At 45.6% G+C, this 23,860-nt stretch overlaps 1 protein-coding gene across 1 annotated transcript in view; it reads right to left on the reverse strand.

Moving 5' to 3' along the window:
• LOC126336064 (uncharacterized) overlaps window positions 1–13,429 on the reverse strand; it is a 30,970-nt gene extending 17,541 nt beyond the window's left edge. The window contains exons 1-2 of the mRNA XM_049999544.1: window positions 13,220–13,429; window positions 3,050–3,288 (exon numbers count right to left, since the gene is read on the reverse strand). Coding sequence (XP_049855501.1) covers window positions 3,050–3,288; window positions 13,220–13,429 — 449 coding nt within the window. The remainder of the gene's footprint in view (window positions 1–3,049; window positions 3,289–13,219) is intronic.
• Window positions 13,430–23,860: the final 10,431 nt, after the last annotated feature.

Raw genomic sequence — 23,860 nt, forward strand, 5'->3', positions numbered from 1 at the left:
AAAAAAGGTGGAGGAAAGGTAGTTTCAGTTGAGGTATATCAAGGTCAATGGAAGTTACTGTCATCCGTGTAGAACTTTAAGACAATAGGTACTTTGCAGGTATCGTAATTTTATAATATTTCTTTACATAAAATATTTTTAATAAAACTAATTACAACTCTACTGTCAGGAGAGTAATAGCTAAATACTGAATAATTAAGATTAATGTCAAACAACTTTAATAAACTTTCGACAATTTCTGGAACAACTTGACTGCCCATTACGTATTTAATAGACAGTCTAAGATAAGTATAAAGTGTTATTGACTCATTAGTTCCCCCTTTTGTTTTTTATTACTTCATTTATTTTAAAATAAATGATGTGCAGACGAAACTTCGTTACTATGCATGCGGTATAACGTACGTGTTATACTTGACTGAAGCTCAAAATATGTAATTTCTTTAGTTACATCACATGCTGAATGGAATAATTAGTTAGATGTGATCACCTGTATTACATGGCTGAGATCTGAGCGCTTATGAATAATGGTATCGACTAATGCAGTAATGGAAATTTACCTACGTCCCCCTCCCCCTCCTCCCATACCCAACCCCCCCCCCCCCCCCCAAAGCTGCAGATCATAGGACACGTCCTTAGGTACCAGGCAATGGTCAGATTGGTGGTGGAAGCAAGTGTGTGAATGTGTGTGTGTGTGTGTGTGTGTGTGTGTGTGTGTGTGTGTGTGTGTGTGTGCGTGTGTGTGTGTAGCTGTAGGGGCGGGGGGGGAGGAGGGTTAACATTGTGACGGTAGACCAAGGGGTATTACATTTAGCGGGTTGAAATGGATACAACATTAGTCAGTTATATGTGCCATAGATAATTTGAACGATTATCGAAATGATGTGGAACGAGTCGCTGTACGGGAGATACAGGTTGTTTCAAAAATGACCGGTATATTTGAAACGGCAATAAAAACTAAACGAGCAGCGATAGAAATACACCGTTTGTTGCAATATGCTTGGGACAACAGTACATTTTCAGGCAGACAAACTTTCGAAATTACAGTAGTTACAATTGTCAACAACAGATGGCGCTGCGGTCTGGGAAACTCTATAGTACGATATTTTCCACATATCCACCATGCGTAGCAATAATATGGCGTAGTCTCTGAATGAAATTACCCGAAACCTTTGACAACGTGTCTGGCGGAATGGCTTCACATGCAGATGAGATGTACTGCTCCAGCTGTTCAATTGTTTCTGGATTCTGGCGGTACACCTGGTCTTTCAAGTGTTCCCACAGAAAGAAGTCACAGAGGTTCATGTCTGGCGAATAGGGAGGACAATCCAAGCCGCCTCCTGTATGTTTCGGATAGCCTAAAGCAATCACACGATCATCGAAATATTCATTCAGGAAATTAAAGACGTCGGCCGTGCGATGAACCGCTGTAGGATCACCTGCTGCACTAGCTGCGCGTTGCCCTCTGTGGTTGCCGTACGCGGTCGCCCTACCTTTCCAGCACGTTTTTCCGTCACATCCCCAGTCCGTTGAAATTTTTCAAACAGATCCTTTATTGTATCGCTTTTCGGTCTTTTGGTTACATTAAACCTCCGTTGAAACCTTCGTCTTGTTGCAACAACACTGTGTTCTAGGCAGTGGAATTCCAACATCAGAAAAATCCTCTGTTCTAAGGAATAAACCATGTTGTCCACAGCACACTTGCACGTTGTGAACAGCACACGCTTACAGCAGAAAGATGACGTACAGAATGGCGCATCCACAGACTGCGTTGTGTTCTATATCTTTCACATCACTTGCAGCGCCACCTGTTGTTGAAAATTGTAACTACTGTAATTTCGAAAGTTTGTCCGCCTGAAAATGTACTGTTGTCCCAAGCATATTGCAACAAACGGTGTATTTCTATCGCTGCTCGTTTAGTTTTTATTGCCGTTTCAAATATACCGGTCATTTTTGAAACACCCTGTATATACATGATTAGTGCTAACATTAATGGACACATTATTATTTTTAGTCCTACTCATACAACTACTCTTACTAATTTTTTTTTTACTGGCTAGCAGTTTTTATGTAGAAATTCGTCAGTGCCGAAGCAGGAGTTGTCCAGGAGAAATGATTTAAATTAGATTTAAAACTTCCTTCCTTGCCTGTCAGACATTTTGCACTGAAGCGCCAGAGAAACTGGTATAGGCATGCGTATTCAAATGCAGAGATATGTAAAGAGGCAGAGTACGGCGCTGCGGTCGGCAACGCCTACATAAGACAACAAGTGCCTGGCGCAGTTGCTAGCTGGTGTACTACTGCTACAATGGCAGGTTATGAAGATTCAAGTGAGTTCGATCGTGGTGTTATAGTCGGCGTACGAGCGATGGGACACAGCATCTCCGCGTTAGCAATGAAAAGGGGATTTTCTCGTACGACCATTTCTCGAGTGTACTGTGAATTCGACATCGATGCTGCCGCAAAAAGGTTCCGCAAGAACGGGACCAACGACTGAAGGGAATCGTTCAACATGACAGAAGTGCAACCTCTCCGAAAATTGCTGCAGATTTCAGTGCTGGGCCGTCAACAAGTGTCAACGAAACAACGTCGATATGGGCTTTCGGAGCCGAAGGAGACAACCACATGACTCCATGGACCCTGCATGTCCGCAGGGACTGTTCAAGCTCATGGAGGCTCTCTGGGGGGCGCGTACACCTGCAGTGATATGGGACCACTGATTCGTCTAGATACGACTCTGACAGGTGACACGCATGTAAGCATCCTGTCTTATCACCTGCATCCAGCCGGCCGGAGTGGCCGAGCGGTTCTAGGCGCTACAGTCTGGAGCCGCGCGACCGTTACGGTCGCAGGTTCGAATCCTGCCTCGGGCATGGGTGTGTGTGATGTCCTTAGGTTAGTTAGGTTTAAGTAGTTCTAAGTCTAGGGGACTGATGACCTCAGCTGTTAAGTCCCATAGTGCTCAGAGCCATTTGAACCATTTGGAAGTTGAGGGGTCACGACCGGACTCACCCCCCATTCTCCACCCTTCCTTCCGCCCTCGGACCGGCACCTGGCTCGCCACCCGTTTGCGCCACCTCTTCGGTGACTTTCGTAACGCAGCGGCGGCGTCGATTTTAGCGCCGGAGCGTTCGTCACCTGCGGGGGAGCTTGTGAAAGATTTGGGCAGTAATAGCCTGGCGGGCAGGTGAGGTGCGTTGCAACAGGCCGCGGCCGGCCATCCTCGGCTATTCTGGGCGCTGCCTGCCCGCGACGCGCGCCGCCGCTGCCGGCGCCGCCCCAGTCAACAGCCTGCCAGGGATTTGGAAACGCAGCTCCGGGCACGGGATGGCGCCCGGGCAGCTCCACGCTGCGTTACCGCCTGTCGGCGGAGAAACGCGCCATCAGGCGACCGAGACGTCCTGTACACTGGTTAACGTGCAGCACTCGCACTCAGCACGAGCTCGGTTCACACGACCGTCCGTCCATCCGAGGTTCCTCTTGGCAGTCTACAGGAGTTGGACAAAAATATAGAAACAACGCAGCCTTACCGACGATTAATTTTATATGGCCATTCCATTTTAAATCACTCCTAGTGCCTACTCCCAGATAATTAATGGAAGTAACTGCCTCCAGGTGCTGACTTGCTATATTGTAGATAAATGGTAAAGGATCTTTCTTTCTATGTATTCGCAGCACGTTACACTTGTCTTCCTAGAGATTGAATTGCCATTCCCTGCACCATGCGTCAGTTCGCTGCAGATCCTCCTGCATTTCAGTACAATTTTCTATTGTTACAGTCTGTCGATATACTACAGCATCATCCGAAAAAAGCCTCAGTGAACTTCCGATCTTACCCACAAGGTCATTTATAGATATTGTGAATAGCAACGGTCCTACGACACTCCCCTGCGGCACACCTGAAATCACTCTCACTTCGGAAGACCCGTCTCCATTGAGAATGACATGCTGCGTTTTGTTACCTAGGAACTCTTCAGTCCAATCAGACAATTGGTCGAATAGTCCAAATGCTCCTACTTTGTTCATTAAAGGACTGTGTGGAATTGTATCAAACGCCTTGCGGAAGTCAAGAAACACGGTATTTACCTGGGAACCCGTGTCTATGGCCCTCTGAGTTTCGTGGACGAATATCGCGAGCTGGGTTTCATACGACCGTTTTTTTTTTAAACCCATGCTGATTCCTACAGAGTAGATTTCTAGTCTCCAGAAAAGTCATTATACTCGAACGTAATACGTGTTCCAAAATTCTACAACTGATCGACGTTAGAGATGTAGGTCTATAGTTCCGCACATCTGTTTGACGTCCCTTCTTGAAAACGGGGATGACCTGTGCCCTTTTCCAATCTTTTGGAACGCTACGCTCTTCTAGAGCACCGCTACAAGAAGAGGGCAAGGTCCTTCACGTATTCTGCGTAAAATCGAACTGGTATCCCATCAGGTCCAGCGGCCTTTCCTCTTTTGAGCGATTTTAATTGTTTTTCTGTCCCTCTGTCATCTATTTCGATATCTACCATTTTGTCATCTGTGCGACAATCTAGAGAATTTATACCGCGTACCGGGGAACGGAAAACAACATCCGCTAAGTCACAACAGGGAAGAAAGTTTGCGTCGTGTGATAGCGCCACACTGTTGTGACGAAAAATTCAAGTACGACAGCTGAAAAAATCACTGCGCAAGTGAATGTCGCACTTGGCGAACCCTGTCAGCACCAAAACAACACGAAGGGAGTTCAAATGGTTCAAATGGCTCTGAGCACTATGGGACTTAACATCTGAGGTCATCAGTCCCCAGAACTAAGAACTACTTAAACCTAACTAGCCTAAGGACATCACACGCATCCTTGCCCGAGGCAGGATTCGAACCTGCGACCATAGCGGTCACGCGGTTCCAGACTGTAGCGCCTACAACCGCACGGCCACACTGACTGGCGAAGGGAGTTCCATAAGCAGCGAATTGCAGTGTGAGCTGGAATTTCAAAACCACTCATCAGTTATGCAAATGTCCTTCACAGTATATCGTGATGCCGAAGCGATAAACCCTGGTCTATGAGACAATGGAAGGAAGACATTTCGTCGGATGAGTCTTGTTGCATTTTTTTTTTTTTTTTCAGTTTCTGGCCTAGTTTACGTTCCCAGAGTGAAACACTGCCGGGGTTCGGTGACGATTTGTGCAGCCATATCGTGGAATTCCCAGGGCGCCATTGCTACTCTTCAAGGTCGCATTACTGCAAAGGTTTATGTGGAATTTTGGTTGATCGGATTCATCCCATGTTACAGTGCATTTTTCTCCAATGGTAATGCTGTGTTCCAAGACGACAGGGGCCCCTGTTCACACAGCTTGCATCGTCCAGGACCCCTGTGCACCTCCGCCATCGTTCTCTGCTCTTGTCACTCTTTCACAGGAAGGAGGGTATAAGATTTCCTTGAAAACCATACAGGACCTTTATTTCTCCATTCCGAGTGGACAGGAAACAGTTTTGAAAGCCAGTGGTTTTCCTGCTCCACATGAGGCATGGTAAAGTGCTATATTTTTGGGGTTTCTATATTTATGTGCATCATCTGCACTACCGGAGGAGTAAGTTCCTGTCATGAACGAATAATCAGGTACGTTCTTGCGAATCCACTTTCTTATAATTTTAAGCTCGACAACTGCACCATTGCTCCCCAAGAGAGCAACAGCGTGACGATAGTGAAACAGACTGAACGACCCTCCACCACGTTTTTATTTCGTCAACACATCTACATCTACATATCTACATCTGCATATACAATCCGCTAGCCACCAAGCGGTGTGTGGCGGAGGGCACAATTCGCGCCAAAAAAATATTTCCCCCCTCTGTTCCACTCGCGGTTCGCGCAAGGGAAAAACGACTGTCTGAACGCCTCAGTACGAGCTCTTATTTCCCTTATCTTTGAATCGTGATCATTGAACGATTTGAAAGTTGGTGGTAAAAATACACTCCTGGAAATGGAAAAAAGAACACATTGACACCGGTGTGTCAGACCCACCATACTTGCTCCGGACACTGCGAGAGGGCTGTACAAGCAATGATCACACGCACGGCACAGCGGACACACCAGGAACCGCGGTGTTGGCCGTCGAATGGCGCTAGCTGCGCAGCATTTGTGCACCGCCGCTGTCAGTGTCAGCCAGTTTGCCGTGGCATACGGAGCTCCATCGCAGTCTTTAACACTGGTAGCATGCCGCGACAGCGTGGACGTGAACCGTATGTGCAGTTGACGGACTTTGAGCGAGGGCGTATAGTGGGCATGCGGGAGGCCGGGTGGTCGTACCGCCGAGTTGCTCAACACGTGGGGCGTGAGGTCTCCACAGTACATCGATGTTGTCGCCAGTGGCCGGCGGAAGGTGCACGTGCCCGTCGACCTGGGACCGGACCGCAGCGACGCACGGATGCACGCCAAGACCGTAGGATCCTACGCAGTGCCGTAGGGGACCGCACCGCCACTTCGCAGCAAATTAGGGAGACTGTTGCTCCTGGGGTATCGGCGAGGACCATTCGCAACCGTCTCCATGAAGCTGGGCTACAGTCCCGCACACCGTTAGGCCGTCTTCCGCTCACGCCCCAACATCATGCAGCCCGCCTCCAGTGGTGTCGCGACAGGCGTGAATGGAGGGACGAATGGAGACGTGTCGTCTTCAGCGATGAGAGTCGCTTCTGTCTTGGTGCCAATGATGGCCGTATGCGTGTTTGGCGCCGTGCAGGTGAGAGCCACAATCAGGACTGCATACGACGGAGGCACACAGGGCCAACACCCGGCATCATGGTGTGGGGAGCGATCTCCTACACTGGCCGTACACCTCTGGTGATCGTCGAGGGGACACTGAATAGTGCACGGTACATCCAAACCGTCATCGAACTCATCGTTCTACCATTCCTAGACCGGCAAGGGAACTTGCTGTTCCAACAGGACAATGCACGTCCGCATGTATCCTGTGCCACCCAACGTGCTCTAGAAGGTGTAAGTCAACTACCCTGGCCAGCAAGATCTCCGGATCTGTCCCCCATTGAGCATGTTTGGGACTGGATGAAGCGTCGTCTCACGCGGTCTGCACGTCCAGCACGAACGCTCGTCCAACTGAGGCGCCAGGTGGAAATGGCATGGCAAGCCGTTCCACAGGACTACATCCTGCATCTCTACGATCGTCTCCATGGGAGAATAGCAGCCTGCATTGCTGCGAAAGGTGGATATACACTGTACTAGTGCCGACATTGTGCATGCTCTGTTGCCTGTGTCTACGTGCCTGTGGTTCTGTCAGTGTGATCATGTAATGTATCTGACCCCAGGAATGTGTCAATAAAGTTTCCCCTTCCTGGGACAATGAATTCACGGTGTTCTTATTTCAATTTCCAGGAGTGTATATGTTCTACATCCTCGGTGAAGATCGGATTTCGGAATTTAGTCAGCAGCCCCTTCTGTTTAGCGCGCCGTCTATCTGCAAGTGTGTCCTACTTCAAACTTTCTATGAGATTTTTAACGCTCTCGCGATGGCTAAATGTACCAGTCACGAATCTTGCAGCTCTTCTTTGGACCCTCTCAATCTCTTGAATCAGGCGCAACTGGTAAGAGTCCCATACAGACGAACAATACTACAAGACTGGACGAACTAACGTATTGTAAGCTATTTCCTTTGTTGAAGGACTGCATCGTTTTGGGATTCTACCAATAAACTGCAACCTAGATTTCACCTTACCCGTTACTTGTGTAATCTGATCATTCTATCTGAGATAATTTCGAATAGTCACACCCAGGTACTTCACGGACGTCACTGCTTCCAAAGACTGGACATTTATTTTGTTCAAATGGGTCAAATGGCTCTGAGCACTATAGGACTTAACATCTTAGGTCATCAGTCCCCTTGAACTTAGAACTACTTAAACCTAACGAACCTAAGGACATCACACACATTCATGCCCGAGGCAGGATTCGAACCTGCGATCGTAGCGGTCATGCGGTTCCAGAGTGTAGCGCCTAGAACCGCTCGGCCACATTTATATTGTACTCGTACATTAATGGGGATTTTCGCCTTGTTACACTTACTAATATTGAGTGATAACTGCCAGTCATTACACCACGCATTTATTTCCTGCAAAACCTCAAGTAGGGGTAGGGGTATGCTCGTATAGCGCAATCAGCGCGCTAGCTTAGGGACAGAGGTAGAGATAGAGATGGAGAGAGACAAAGAGGTGAGCCAAAGCCGAATCGAATCAGCACAGCAGATTAACGACCGCAGGCTGGTGCCTCGGTCAGCCTCGGTGTCGTTTTTAGGTGCTTACCCACTCTTCTTATGCAAAATCTGGGCAGGTTCCCAAATTCCGTCTCAGACAACACGATTCCCAGAGTGACGGCGTGGGCGATGTCCATCCCTTAGGTTACCTTGCCGACTGTGGCTTTAGCAAAGACACCCAGCCACAAAGTTAAATGTCGACATCTACATCTATATGAATACTATGCAATTACACTTAACTGCCTGGCAGAGGGTTCATCGAAACGCCTTCACAATAATTCTCTATTACCCCACTGTCGAGCAACGAACGGGTAAAACGAACACCTATATGTTTTTCGTGCGAGCTCTGATTTACCTTAATTTATTATGGTGTTCGCGTCTCCAAATGTAGGTCGGCGTCAACAAAATATTTTCGCATTCGGAGGAGAAAGGTGGCGACTGAAATTAAGTGAGCAGATCCCGCCGCAATGAGAAACGCCTTTGTTTTAACGATGTCCCTCGCAAATCCTGTATCATATCAGTGACACTCTCTCCCCTATTTCTCGATAATACAAAATGTGTTGCCCTTTTCTGAACATTCTCTGCGTAACTCCGTCAATCCTATCTGGTAAGGATGCGACACCGCGCAGCGACAAGCGTAGTGTAGGCAGTCTCTTTACTAGATGTGTTGCATCTTCTATGTGTTCTGCCAGTATACTGTAATCTTTGCTTCGCTCTCTCCACGACACTGTGTGTTCCAATTTAGGTTGCTCGTAATTGTAATTCCTAGGTATTTATTTGAATTTAGGGCCTTTAGATGTGATCGATTTATCGTGTAACCGAAATTTAACAGATTTATCTAAGCAAACATGTAGATAACATCACACTTTTCATTATTTAGGGTCAACTGCTAATTTTCGCACTATGTAGATATATTTTCTAAATCGTTTTTCATTTGTTTTGATCTTCTGATGAATCTACTAGACGATAAATGACAGCATCATCTTCAGACCACCTAAAAAGGCTGCTGAGATTATCTCTAGATCGTTCATATAGATAAGGAAATAAAATTTTCCTAATCGTGAAAAAGTAGTTTCATAGTTGACGGGATAAGCGCTAGGGGAAAAAGCCGCATGGAATGTCGGACGGTCATTTATATATATTGTGAAAAGCAATGGTCCCATAACACTCCCCTGTGGCACACCAGAGGTTACTTTAACATCTGTAGACGTCTCTCCATTGATAACAACATGCTGTGCTCTGTTTGCTAAAAATTCTTCAATCCAGCCACACAGCTGGTATTATATTCCTTAGGCTCTTACTTTGTTTATCAGGCGACAGTGCGGAACTGTATCGAACGCCTTCCGGAAGTCAAGAAAAATAGCATCTACCTGGGAACCTGTATCTAACATTTTCTGGGTCTCATGAACAAATAAAGCGAGTTGGGTCTCACACGATCGCTGTTTCCGGAATCCATGTTGATTCCTACAGAGTAGATTCTGGGTTCCGGAAGTCAAGAAAAATAGCATCCACCTGGGAACCTGTATCTAATATTTTCTGGGTCTCATGAACAAATAAAGCGAGTTGGGTCTCACACGATCACTGTTTCCGGAATCCACGTTGATTCCTACAGAGTAGATTCTGGGTTTCCAAAAACGACATGATACTCGAGCAAAAAACATGTTCTAAAATTCTACAACAGATCGACGTCAGAGATATAGGTCTATAGTTCTGCGCATCTGCTCGACGACCCTTCTTGAAGACTGAGACTACCTGTGCTCTTTTCCAATCATTTGGAACCTTCCGTTCCTCTAGAGACTTGCGGTACACGGCTGTTAGAAGAGGGGCAAGTTCTTTCGCGTACTCTGTGTAGAATCGAATTGGTATCCCGTCAGGTCCAGTAGACTTTCCTCTGTTGAGTGATTCCAGTTGCTTTTCTATTCCTTGGACACTTATTTCGACGTCAGCCATTTTTTTCGTTTGTGCGAGGATTTAGAGAAGAAACTGCAGTGCGCTCTTCCTCTGTGAAACAGAGAAATAAAAGCTAATGCATGTAGGTCAACAGTCGGTGTAACAGCACAGTGCAGATCCAGCTGAGTTTTTTTTACGTCTGGTCAGCGTCGACGAGTAGTTGTTCTTCTACGAGACTCCAGAAAAGAAACGTCAGTCTATGGAGTGGAAGCATACTAAGAAGCAAATGACGAACGCGCTCTGGAATCAGGAAGGGATACTGCCAGTGGGCGGGCTCGCTCGCAATAAAGCCTTCAGCAGTGGTCGGCAGTCCACCTCGGTAGGTATCGTTCAATTCGTATCGTTATTACTGACACGAAAGTCGCCTCAAATACATTGTCGTATTGTCATTCCACAATTTAGATGACTGCATGGCACGAACGGAAAACTAATAAACAGAAAATTTTAAAAAAATGATGGGTACTACAGTTCACTGCAGCAACTCCGCCGGCCACCGCGGAAAATGGGGCCGAGGCATTCTGCTCCAACACGACAATGCGTGGTGAAATGCCCGTCGGCAGACCGTTGCCACTGTGTGTGAATTAGGGCTTGCCGTGCTGCCACGTTGCCACATCATCCATATTGGCCGGATCTATTCGATGCAATGCAAGCGGTCATGTAGGGTAACAAGTTCACCATCAACGACGAACTTCATACAGTTGTCCACCAGTGACGAGAGAAGATCCCACCGTGTCATTTGCTGCTCAAATACGGAAGCTACAAGAACTATGGCAAAAGTGCGTGCCCACACACATTGGGGGGAGGGGGGGACGGAATAACTGTGATATAATTTGTACTCCTTTGTTCAGGAATGGGGCCTGTGAACACAAAAGAACTGTAGGGTCAATCATTTCCCAACGCGCCAAGTATTTATTCAGCACTGCGATATTGCAAGATACTTAAAGAAAAAAACAGTTGCAGTATAAATTTTACATGTTAAGATTAGGTATGGTTATCCACTCAAGGTGGTACGAAGAACTCAACTAGACCACAAGGGTACATTCTCATATCACATCCTTGGAGCCCACAGTCGCAGTTTGTTGTGCATTTTTCCCATATGTGTAGGTTTTCTATAAAAACACCGTATCCCATACAAATTGTATTTAAACTTTTCCACATCTGACGAGGGAGTTCAAAATCCACTGGTCGTTTTCGATGGATCTATTAGATCACACAGATAATAGGGAGCGAAACGGCAATCGATTTCTTCCCAATCGGGATAAGTTCTGGTGCAAGTGTAGTTCAGGATTGTTCATGATTTTCTCGTTTTGCTGTATGAGAACTTCCTGTCTGCGCAGAGGAGGCTGAGTTTCGAAAGCTAATGCAGAGAAGCAGAGTTGCAGACTTGGGAAAATGTTTATATAGCTCCGAAAGTATTAAAAATTTATCGCTTTTTCTGGTCCAGTTTCAAGTTTAACATTCCTGGGTCACACAACGAGTCATGAGTTCTCCCATGGAAGCGACAGATTCCAAACAAACCGAAAAATCTCTTGAGGTGTCGGTATTCTACATCTACGTCTAAATGATTACTCTGCAATTCACATTTAAGTGCTTGGCAGAGGGTACATCGAACCACAATCATACTATCTCTCTACCATTCCACTCCCAAACAGCGCGCGGGAAAAACGAACACCTAAGCCTTTCTGTACGACCTCTGATTTCTCTTATTTTATTTTTGATGATCATTCCTACCTATGTAGGTTGGACTCAACAAAATATTTTCGCATTCGGAGGAGAAAGTTGGTGACTGAAATTTCGTAAATAGATCTCGCCGCGACGAAAAAGTCTTTGCTTTAATGACTTCCATCCCAACTCGTGTATCATATCTGCCACACTCTCTCCCCTATTACGTGATAATACAAAACGAGCTGCCCTTTTTTGCACCCTTTCGATGTCCCCCATCAATCCCACCTGGTAAGGATCCCACACCGCGCAGCAATATTCTAACAGACGAGGAACGAGTGTAGTGTAAGCTGTCTCTTTAGTGGACTTGTTGCATCTTTTAAGTGTCCTGCCAATGAAACGCAACCTTTGGCTCGCCTTCCCCAGAATATTATCCAACTGAAGGTGTTCGTAATTTTTACATCCAGATACTTAGTTGAATTGACAGCCTTGAGAATTGTACTATTTATCGAGTAATCGAATTCCAACGGATTTCTTTTGGAACTCATGTGGATCACCTCAAACTTTTCGTTATTTAGCGTCAACTGCTCCCTGCCACACCATACAGCAATCTTTTCTAAATCGCTTTGCAACTGATACTGGTCTTCGGATGACCTTACTACACGGTAAATTACAGCATCATCTGCGAACAGTCTAAGAGAACTGCTCAGATTGTCACCCAGGTTATTTATATAGATCAAAAATGTTCAATGGCTCTAAGCACTATGGGACTTAATTTCTGAGGTCATCTATCCCCTAGAACTTAAAACTACTTAAACCTATCTAGCCTAAGGACATCACACACATCCATGCCCAAGGCAGGATTCGAACCTACAAGCGTAGCGGTCGCGCGGTTCCAGACCGTAGCGCCTAGAACCGCTCGGTCACTCCGGCCGACTATTTATATAGATCAGGAACAGGAGAGGACCCAGGACGCTTCCCTGGGGAACACCTGATATCACTTCAGTTTCCAACGGCCTCTCCTATTAGAAGGAAATACGAATACTTGTGTAATGGCAGAATATTTTCGTCTTCTTCTTCTTCTTCTTCTCTCTCTCTCTGTTTGTACTTACATCCCAACATTTAAAACTTTATCTTGCCGATTTTTTCAATCACCAGTGCCATAGGGCCCGTGTTTTTTTTTTTTTTTTTTTTTTGGTGCAAGTTGGTACAGACTGAAATTCGTCATCTCTTAAATGGCACGTACACCGGTGACTGCCAGGAAACAGTGGTAAATGTCCTCAATTTCTTTTAACGTATCGTAAAAGTGGCAGACGTCAAAGTTGAAAGACGACGTGAGTAGGTTACAGATGAGTCAGCAAACAAGCTGCGGAAATGAGGTGTTTGTGTCAGGGACAGGAGGTGTGAGCGCGGGCGCGTGCGGCCACATTGTCGAGGCGGAAGTGTGAGCCAATGGCACGCCGCAGGGGTTAGCGGCCCACTGCAGCCAGCCGGACAGAGCGTGAATGGCTGAGCCGGATGCCGGTGGCAGGTAGAGCCGCCATTGTGTCAGGAAGGCGGCCGCGGCAAACATCCGCCCCCTGGCTCTGGCTCAGGCCGTTATTGAAAGCGGCGTCGCTTTCAGCGGGCGGCTCCCGTCCCTGGACGAGGTCGCTACGCCGCACGCTGGGCTGAACCGCACCACGCCGTGCCGTGGTGTAGACTACGGGGCGGCGAAGCCACACAAACAAATCGCTGGAGCAGGGACGCCGACCGCGTCTCTCCGGCTCTCACGTGAGGCCTCACATAATCTGGGCCCTTTTGCATCTCCACCACTGGCCATTACAATTGTTACACCAAGAAGCAATGCAGATGATAAACGGGTATTCCTTGGACAAATATATTATACTATAACTGACATGTGATTACATTTTCACGCAATTTGGGTGCATAGATACTGAGAAATCAGTACCCAGAACAACCAAACCTGGCCGTAATAACGGCCTTCATACGCCTCAGAATTGAGTCAAACAGAGCTTGGACGACGTGTACAGGTACAGATGCCCATGCAGCTTCAACAGGATGCCACAGTTCATCACGAGTAGTGACTGGCGTATTGTGACGAGCCAGTCGCTCGGCCACCATTGACCAGACGTTTTCAGTTGGTGAGAGATCTGGAGAATGTACTGGCCAGGGCAGCAGTCGAACATTTTCTGTATCCAGAAAGGCCCGTACAGGACCTGCAACATGCGGTCGTGCATTATCCTGCTGAAATGTAAGGTTTCGCAGAGATCGAATGAACGGTAGAGCCACGGGTCGTAAGACATCTGAAATGTAACGTCCACTGTTCGAAGTGCCGTCATTGCGAACAAGAGGTGACCGAGACGTGTAACCAATGGCATCCCATACCATCACGCCGGGTGATACGCCAGACGAATAGACGCTTCCAATGTGCAATCACTGCGATGTCGCCAAACACCGATGCGACCATCATGATGCTGTAAACAGAACCTGGATTCATCCGAAAAAATGACGTTTTGCCATTCGTGCACCCAGGTTCGTCGTCGAGTACACCATCGCAGGCGCTCCTGTCTGTGATGCAGCGTCAAGGGTAACCACAGCCATGGTCTCCGAGCTGATAGTCCATGCTGCTGCAAACGTCGTCGAACTGTTCGTGCAGATGGTTGTTGTCTTGCAAACGTCCCCATCTGTTGACTCAGGGATCGAGACGTGGCTACACGATCCGTTACAGCCGTGCGCATAAGATGCTTGTCATCTCGACTGCTAGTGATACGAGGCCGTTGGGATCCAGCACGGCGTTCCGTATTACCCTCCTGAACCCACCGATTCCATGTTCTGCTAACACTCATTGGATCTCGACGAACGCGTGCAGCAATGTCGCGGCACGATAAACCGCAATCGCGATAGGCTACAATACGACCTTTATCAAAGTCGGAAACGTGATGGTACGCATTTCTCCTCCTTGCACGAGGCATCACAACAACGTTTCACCAGGCAACGCCGGTCAACTGCTGTTTGTGTATGAGAAATCGGTTGGAAACTTCCTCATGTCTGCACGTTGTACGTCTCGCCACCGGCGCCAACCTTGTGTGAATGTTCTGAAACGCTAATCATATGCGTGTCACAGCATCTTCTTGCTGGCCGTTAAATTTCGCATCTGTAGCACGTCATCTTCGTGGTGTAGCAATTTTAATGTCCAGTAGTGTACATTTAAGTGACAAAAGTCATAGGCTACTTCTGAATATCGTGTCGGACCTCCTCCTACTAGGCGTAGTGCAGATACTCGATAGATCATGTACTCAATAAGTCGTTGGAAATCCTCTGCAGAAACACTAAGCCCATCAGTCTTCCGACTAATTTGATGCGGCCCACAACGAATTCCTCTCCTTTGCCAATCTCTTCTTCTCAAGTAGTACTTGCAACCTACATTCCTCAATTCCACATATTCCTTTCCTCTCGGATTCCGGACAGAACCTCCTCATTCCTTACCTAATCAGTCCACCTAATTTTCAACATTCGTCTGTAGTACCACGTCTCAGATGCTTTGATTCTTTACCGTTCCGATTTTCTCACAGTCCATGTTTCACTGTCATAAAATGCTTTGCTCCAAATTTATTCTCTCAGAAATTTCTTCCTCAAATTAAGGGGAGGTTTTCTGTCTTTGACCCGAAAAAAGCATGGTCGTTGAGATTTTTTTCTCGGGGTGTGTTACAAATATCAATGTCAAATTTGGTCAAAATGTTTGTTGATATTTTCTCTACAAACTGGAATTTTTTCGACCGTAGAAGAGCAAAGGCGGAAGTGCCGTCGGAACGAAACAAAATTTCGATGTAGACTTCCACGCGCGGTAAGTCACAGGTCAGCTGGCTCGTCTGAAATCAAAATTGAGTTGACGTTAGCGAAGTATTTATGATTCTTTAGGAGTTGTACCTTGCTTAAGTTATTTGGATCATAAGAAACAAAATGGAGGCCATTTGAAAAAAAATGGGTTTTTTCATCGATCTTTCGACCTCGTCGGCCAAGTAAAAATACTTATAGTTGATGGATCGGAATAAAAGTGGTACAACTCCTAGACAATTTAGCTAGCTTCGTCGGAAACAAAGAATTATGGCAATCGGTTCAGTAGATTTGAAGTTACCATACCGCGCGATAAAAAAATACTCATTTCGAGAAAAACGCATATGAAATTTTGACTACATATAAATGCAATATTATGCAATGTACGTTCACTTTGCTATTCCGGGCCCATAAACTAGTCCTTCCTCTTCCTCATAGAGGGCGTTCTGCCCGATCTGGGCCATCCTCCGCTGCTCCAGAGCTGTTCGTACGACCGGTGACAAGCGGTTTTCGGCCGCTTGAATCCGGTGGTCGCCCGAATGCTTGGCGAACTGCGTCGAATAGAGCCCCAGGGTGGCGTCCATCGTTGTCATGGTCTTCAGAATTGCTGAATACCCTTCGTTGAAGCTGCTCACTGCCAGGAAAGTCGCAATCTCCACAGTCTTCGCACCAGAATACAAATGCTTGGGGGGCTAACTTCCAAACACACGCGTTCAAGCTTTCACATGGATTTCCTCCTTCCTGGTGGAATGACTGAAACTGATCGGCTGTCGGATCCCCCCCTTTGTCTAATAGGCGCTGCTCATGCATGGTTGTTTACATCTTTGGGCGGGTTTAGTGACATCTCTGAATAGTCAAAGGGACTGTGTCCGTGATACAGTGTCCATAGTCAACGTCTAACTTCAGAAGGTCTGGGAACAGAATTTATGCAAAACTTTTTTTTTAATGTGTGTATATCTGTCGTGCACACTAAGTTTTATCTGTACTCTTTTTGCACTGCATCTTAAAGCACATTTTTGAATTCATGTCAAAGCATATTTTTAAGTTTTTGCCAAAGTATACCAACGCATACCCATACATCAGACATAGATTCCTAATAAAATACATTGAACAACAATGAAATTTTACTAATATTTGATTGTTCGGAACGTAATTCATCTACAATCAATGTTAATGCTAATTGTTTCCATTGATCCAAATAGTCTACATAACTAGGGCATACAAAATGTTTGAAAAAAGATTAGACTTTTTCTGAAATAATTTGTCAAAAAGGATGAAATAAAATAGATCAGAGAGACATTTGATGTAACTCATTTGCTTGTACTTGATTTGAAGAATTATTCAAAGGCAAATCAAATGTTTCTCTAATCTATTGCCCCTCATTTGCTGTATATGATTTCGAGAATCGTTCAAAGGCACATCAAATGTTTCTTTTAGATGGATGATTCCACAAAATATGTGACTATTTTTTCGTTTTTTATTTTCAAGTTTTATTCAAAAAGCATGATCTTACTGTCACCTGGTTTGCCTTCCTGGCGTCTTCCAGTCTCTAATGTCCTGAATTTAGTATTTGATTCGTAGGAAGCCTTTTTGATATTTAAATATTATACCATTGCACCTTTTTAGGGGGAAAAAGCTAGAATTTGAAGAGATGAACTTTTTGGTACTTCATTTACAAAAAAAAAAAATGGTTCAAATGGCTCTGAGCACTATGGGACTTAACATCTGAGATCATCCTGCCCGAGGCAGGATTCGAACCTGCGACCGCAGCAGTCCCGCGGTTCCGGACTGCAGCGCCTAGAACCGCACGGCTACCACGGCCGACCTTCATTTACATAGCCCACAGTAACTGTTTGTGAAATGTTTCAATATTCCCTCAACTACGGTTTCCTTGTTACCGCGAATACTTTCAAGTAATTAAATATTTGTAACTTCTTGGCAGATTAAAACTGTGTACCGGACCCAAACTCGAACTCAGGACCTTTGCAATTGGCGGGCAAGTGCTCTACCGACCCCTGACCTCCCCTCACAGCTTCAATTCTGCCAGCATCTCGTCTCCTACCTTCCAAACTTCACAGGAGCTCTTCTGCAGCACACAGTTTTAATCTGCCAGGAAGTTTCATATCAGTGCACATTCCACTGCAGAGTGAAAAATCTCCTTCTGGAATTAAATATTTGTTTGCAAAACTAGACCACACGTTGGTCAGTTTGACACCCCGGTTGTCCATTTCTCACTCCCCATTTGGCTACGAAAATTTGGTTAAAAACTTGTTGTGCAGTTTATAAGGAGTCTTGCTGTCGCAATGTTCAAACATTTGACCGAAAGGTTGCGAATGTTAATCATACGAGAAAATAGTTCCTCTTTGCGATCTGTCACTTGCAAAAAAACCTTGTTTCGATATCCTGAACCGTTTATGAAATATGACGATTTTTACGACCACATGAATCCCGAAGCACATGAAAGGAAGTGGGCGCGCATGTGCGACACACCGGTGGATGTAAAAACCAATATGTCGAGACTGAAAAGAGATGTCATTGTGCTCTCGACTTTAAATACAATTTCCATATGTTGGCTACATTTCATAGACAATAATGTATGGCTTGAAATGAACTGTACACAAAGTCTAAGCAATATGTTTTTACAAAATTGTTAAGGCTTTCGTGGCCACTTGTTGACAAACTGCCTATTGGCTTCTGTCTCGGGTTCTTCGGCCGACGTTCATCTAATGATTTTTCTGACGTTTCGCCAGCACGAGTGGCTGGCATTGTGAAAGCGCCCTCCATTGCCGGTGGTGAACTGGAGCCGAGCTCGCGGCCGCAGACTGTATGTACCTGGCGCGCCAACGTCCCAGGGCTTGGTGGTCGTTTCCGTTGCGGTTCTCCTCTTGCTAGCTCCGGCGGTTGTTCGCTGCCGTACGGGAAGCCAGGATCCGTTTACCTTACGGCTTTCCTCTTTCTTGTTGAAGCTGTTCGCGTGTTTTTCTATTTCTACTAATAGTTTTCTTAGGATTGGATATTAAATATTTCATAGCAGCCGGAGCGTTTGTTCCAGTGCTTCACCGAGAAGACTCATAGCTGTTGCTACCAGTGTCGCGCGCTCTGGAATGACAAGACTCAAACACGTCTGAATTCAAACGCCAATTGCAGCAAACGACAAGCAGCGGTACGAACGTCGCCCACCCAGGTCACTTCCATGAGCTATACCTGCGGTCGTGTTTTGTCGCCTAACTAGGACACTTCCATGAGCTATACCTGCAGTCGTGTTTTGTCACCCACCTAGGTCACTTCCATGAGCTATATCTGCGGTCGAGTTTTGTCGCCTACCTAGGTCACTTCCATGAGCTATACCTGTGGTCGTGTTTTGTCTCCCACATATGTCACTTCCATGGGCTATACCTGCGGTCGTGTTTTGTCGCCTACCTAGGTCACTTCCATGAGCTATACCTGCGGTCGTGTTTTGTCGCCTGAAGCTGTCGTGTGCTGTCGGTGGCTCTGTTTCTCACGTTAAGGTGCGGCCTTGTAGCGGGGAAGAATTGGCGCTGTCAACTTCTTGACCGTCTGGAGCGCTGTTCTATGTGGAAATGCTTGAGGAAAAAATCCTTCAAACATCAACTCTTCCCCACTATACATATTGTAACACAAGTCAGCGTGAGTGTTCCCGTGAGATCACCGAAGTGAAGCGCTTTCGGGCTGGGCTAGCACTCGGATGGGTGACCATCTGGTCTGGCGAGCGCTGTTGGCAAGCGGGGTGCACTCAGCTCTTGTGAGACAAACTGAGGAGCTACCTGACTGAGAAGTAGCGGCTCCGGTCTCGTAAACGACTTACGGCTGGGAGAGCAGTGTGCTCACCACATGCCCCTCCATATCCGCATCCAGTGACGGACGCCTGTGGGCTGAGGATGACACGGTGGCCGGTAGGTGCCGTTGGGCGTTGCCCTGATCGGGCACAGTTTAGTTAGTTTTTTAGTTCTGATAATGTCACGAGCCCACCGTTGTGTGGCTATGTACGAGTATAAACAGTTGGGTTTGGTGAGGTTACTTAAGTCTGAAGCTGCTCTCTGATTCTTCGTAGGCTTTGGTTACGTCTGCAGCATTGGGTTCCAATGGTTCAAATGACTCTGAGCACTATGGGACTTAACATCTGTGGTCATCAGTCCCCTAGAACGTAGAGCTATTTAAACCTCACTAACCTAAGGACATCACACACATCCATGCCCAATGCAGGATTCGAACCCTCGACCGTAGCGGTCACGCGGTTCCAAACTGAAGCGCCTAGAATCGCACAGCCACACCGGCCGCCTCTGCAGCATTGGGAGACGAAACGTTAGGCCCAAATAATATGACTTGGACTACGACCTAATACTCACAGAAAATTTTCAAAGCTGTTTTCAAGTAGGTTTTTGAAAAGTCATGATCCGTTACAATAGTTGACATCACTTACTGACACTACCACTTCCAGTCAAGCAACAGATCGTATTCGGACAAAAAAATACATTAATTACAGTACATACACTCGACCATTGTTACTTGTGTCTAGATCACCGTTATACATTAACTGCGTCAGAATTATAGGTTGCAATTGTAGCGACTGGGAATTTGGTTCCTCACTTGGATGCAGTGAAGTGTTACTGTGATCAACACGATCACCTGTCTGCAGCAACTGGGATTTAAGATTGATAAATGACGACCATTTGTAGACTTAGAGAAAGCTTTTGACAATGTTGAATGGAATACTCTCCTTCAAATTCTGAAGGTGGAAGGGGTAAAATACAGGGAGCGAAAGGCTATTTGCAATTTGTACAGGAACCAGATGGCAGTTATAAGAGTCGAGGGACATGAAAGGGAAGCAGTGGTTGGGAAGGGAGTGAGACAGGGTTGTAGCCTCTCCCCGATGTCATTCAATCTGTATATTGAGCAAGCAGTAAAGGAAACGAAACAAAAATTCCGAGTAGGAATTTAATAATTCCATGGAGAAGAAATATAAACTTTGACGTTCGCCGATGACATTGTAATTCTGTCAGAGACAGCAAAGGACTTGGAAGAGAAGTTGAACGGAATGGACACTGCCTTGAAAGGGGGATATAAGATGAATATCGACAAAACCAAAACGAGGATAATGGAATGTAGTCGAATTTAGTCGGGTGATGCTGAGGGAATTAGATTAGGAAATGAGACACTTAAAGTAGTAAATAGTTGGGGAGCAAACTAAGCGATGATGGTCGAAGTAGAGAGGATATAAAATGTAGACTGACAATGGCAAGGAAAGCGTTTCTGAAAAAGATAAATTTGTTAACATCGAGTATAGATGTAAGTGTCAGGAAGTCGTTTCGAAAGTATTTGTATGGAGTGTAGCCATGTATGAAAGTGAAACATGGACGATAAATAGTTTGTACAAGAAGAGAATAGAAGCTTTCGAAATGTGGTGCTACAGAAGAATGCTGAAGATTAGATGGGTAGATCACATAACTAATGAGAAGGTACTGAACAGAATTGGGGAGAATAGGAGTTTATGGCACAACTTGACAAGATAAAGGGACCGGTTGGTAGGACATGTTCTGAGGCATCAAGTCATCACCAATTTAGCATTGGAGGGCGGCGTGGAGAGTAAAAATCGTAGAGCGAGACCAAGAGATGAATACACGTAGCAGATTCAGAAGTAAGTAGGTTGCATTAGGTACTGGGAGATGAAGAAGCTTGCACAGGATAGAGTAACATGGAGAGGTGCATCAAGCCAGTCTCTGGACTGAAGACCACAACAACAGTAACAAATGACGTAAAACATTTTCCCAATCAGACAGGTAGATCGTCACTGAACTGCTGATGTGCGAGTACTGCCCAGTGACCTCGTAGGCTATCGGATTCTTCTGCTGGAGAGTGGTGTTGTTGCCTAGATTTCAATGAAATTAATAGAAGGAGGATAGGCGAAAGGTACTGACATGGAGAGGATTTTAAGGAGTTAATTTGAAAAGGCATTGTAACCAAACAGAGCACAAAATTGAGGTCGCCCTAATACTGAAGTTACAAAAATACCATCATGAATACTGCCGTAAAAGGCGAACTTCCATCCTGTTGTTGGCCAGGAAATACGAAAGATAAACACGTCAAGCTCAGGGAAGAAATAAAACTGAGAAGTGAAAAAGAAGTGAGAAGAGAGAGAGAGAGAGGGGGGGGGGGGGGGAGGGCAGTGACAATGATTACGAGCATTCTGTCTCGTTCACAGTAAGAAGGAAACCACAAGAGTCGAGGTGCAAAAGCAGAACCAGAAACGGACGACATCACTGCTGACGGAGGCGCGTTACTATAAGCGAGCTTGGTACTTCACGCCTGCGGTAGCAATCACTGGTGTTGCTGCAAGATCCCGGCGGTGTTCATGATACGCGATGGCAAGATGAAAAGTCAGTCTCGACCAAGACGGCAGTCACATCCGACTTACTGCTTCTTACGAAGCGGTACGTTTTACATCTCCAGACAACTGCGCACGGCTATGCTCAGAGATGGTCTCCCAGAACCTCTCCACCGTTCAGCTGCGTGATACGCAAAAAGATGCCAGATGCCAACATAACTGGCGGGGAAGGAGCTAACGGTTGCTGTGTTCCGGGCTTCAGGCGCCGCTCGTCATTTGAAGATTAGGTTGGCGCGCCTGTTTGGGCGCCAGCTTCCTGAAGCGCGCGACGAATCGGTGCCCCAGGGCGACGCTTGCCCTCTGGCCGTATTTGAACGTAACGCCTACTAAGTTTAGGACATCCCGCCACCTTCGGGGATTTTACTATTAATTAATCATGAAGAATAAATCACCTCCCCTTAGAAAAATTTCTGAATTACTGTGCTGGTAAACCCCTTACGTTATTGGATTTTCAAACAGCTGAGCAAAACTGAACGTACTCGGGCATTTCCTTCTTTACTTACTTTGGTCATCACTAAACTGACACACAATATTTTTAGCGCAGCGCAATCTGACTTTCAATAATCCCTACGAAAGAATGGCCGTGACTAACAATAACCTATACCTTTCATGAATCACTTACACCTCACAAAAATCTTCGTTACTCGAACCACTGCAATACAGCGAGCGCGAATACTGCCAGCTGAATAAAAAATTCTAACTACTGATAGGCGTAGTCAGCAAATGGAAGAGTGGATAGAGAAAAAACAATGTATTTACCTTAATAGTGTTCAAAAGTCATTATATATATAATGTTGTTGCATTAATTTGTTATGAAAGCGTTGCTGATAGACAATAAAAGCGGGTTAAAAGCTGTGAGCTGTCTGGGGAAGTTAACCTTGCATTACTGAGCAACTGTTTCACCAGGTATCCAGTCTAGCTTACCAAATTCCCAACCAGATTAACATTAATTATAATCTTTTAATCCTCATACGACAACCGATGATATATATAAAAAGAGAATTTAAATAAAAAGAAATAAATCTGTTTATATTTGGAAATTTATTTTAACATTGATCATTGAAATTTCAGCACATTAAACTTGATTCATAACTAAACTGGTGCCTTATTTAGGATTGTGAAAATGTGAGTTTGTAATCTTACAGAACACATCAAATATGGAGCCAAGATTGGGAGAATGCATACAACACTGCATTCATAAAATATCACACGAAGAACGTTGAAACATATGCAAGAGGAAATTAACCATATCCAACCGATTCAATTTCCACCCAAAGAAATTCCGTTCATAGCGCAATGCTGTCCGTCATGAAATTACCACACACTGATATACTAAATTCATACTAACTCTCTGTGAAATCTTCCCGAAAACAATAGCTGAGGGCTGCTTTGATGATTACACCACATGCTACACGTGCTGAACTTGGTTTACACAAAGAGCGTAACTCCACAATAATTTTGATAATTAAAATACATTACATCGAAACGCAATTTACAAAATAAAAACCTCGAACTGGTTACAATCGTCTTACTATTAATCTGATGGGTCAAACAATTGTATAAGCGCGTGGTACTGGTCTCACAAAGTACACCCCACGTGGGTTGAACACAAAGAAAAGTTGCTATATTGAAAAATATTGTCAAGACGAGACGTTATGATCTCACGCACATTCGCATTTAAGGTTGACGATCTTAGTTAGAGTTACTGATCAAAACGTGGTTCCACTTTACTCACAAAGTAGTGACAAAGCAACTACCAGAAGA

The sequence above is a fragment of the Schistocerca gregaria genome, chromosome 2 (genome assembly GCF_023897955.1).
Source record: "Schistocerca gregaria isolate iqSchGreg1 chromosome 2, iqSchGreg1.2, whole genome shotgun sequence".
In the NCBI taxonomy this organism is placed as follows: Eukaryota; Metazoa; Arthropoda; class Insecta; order Orthoptera; family Acrididae; genus Schistocerca; species Schistocerca gregaria.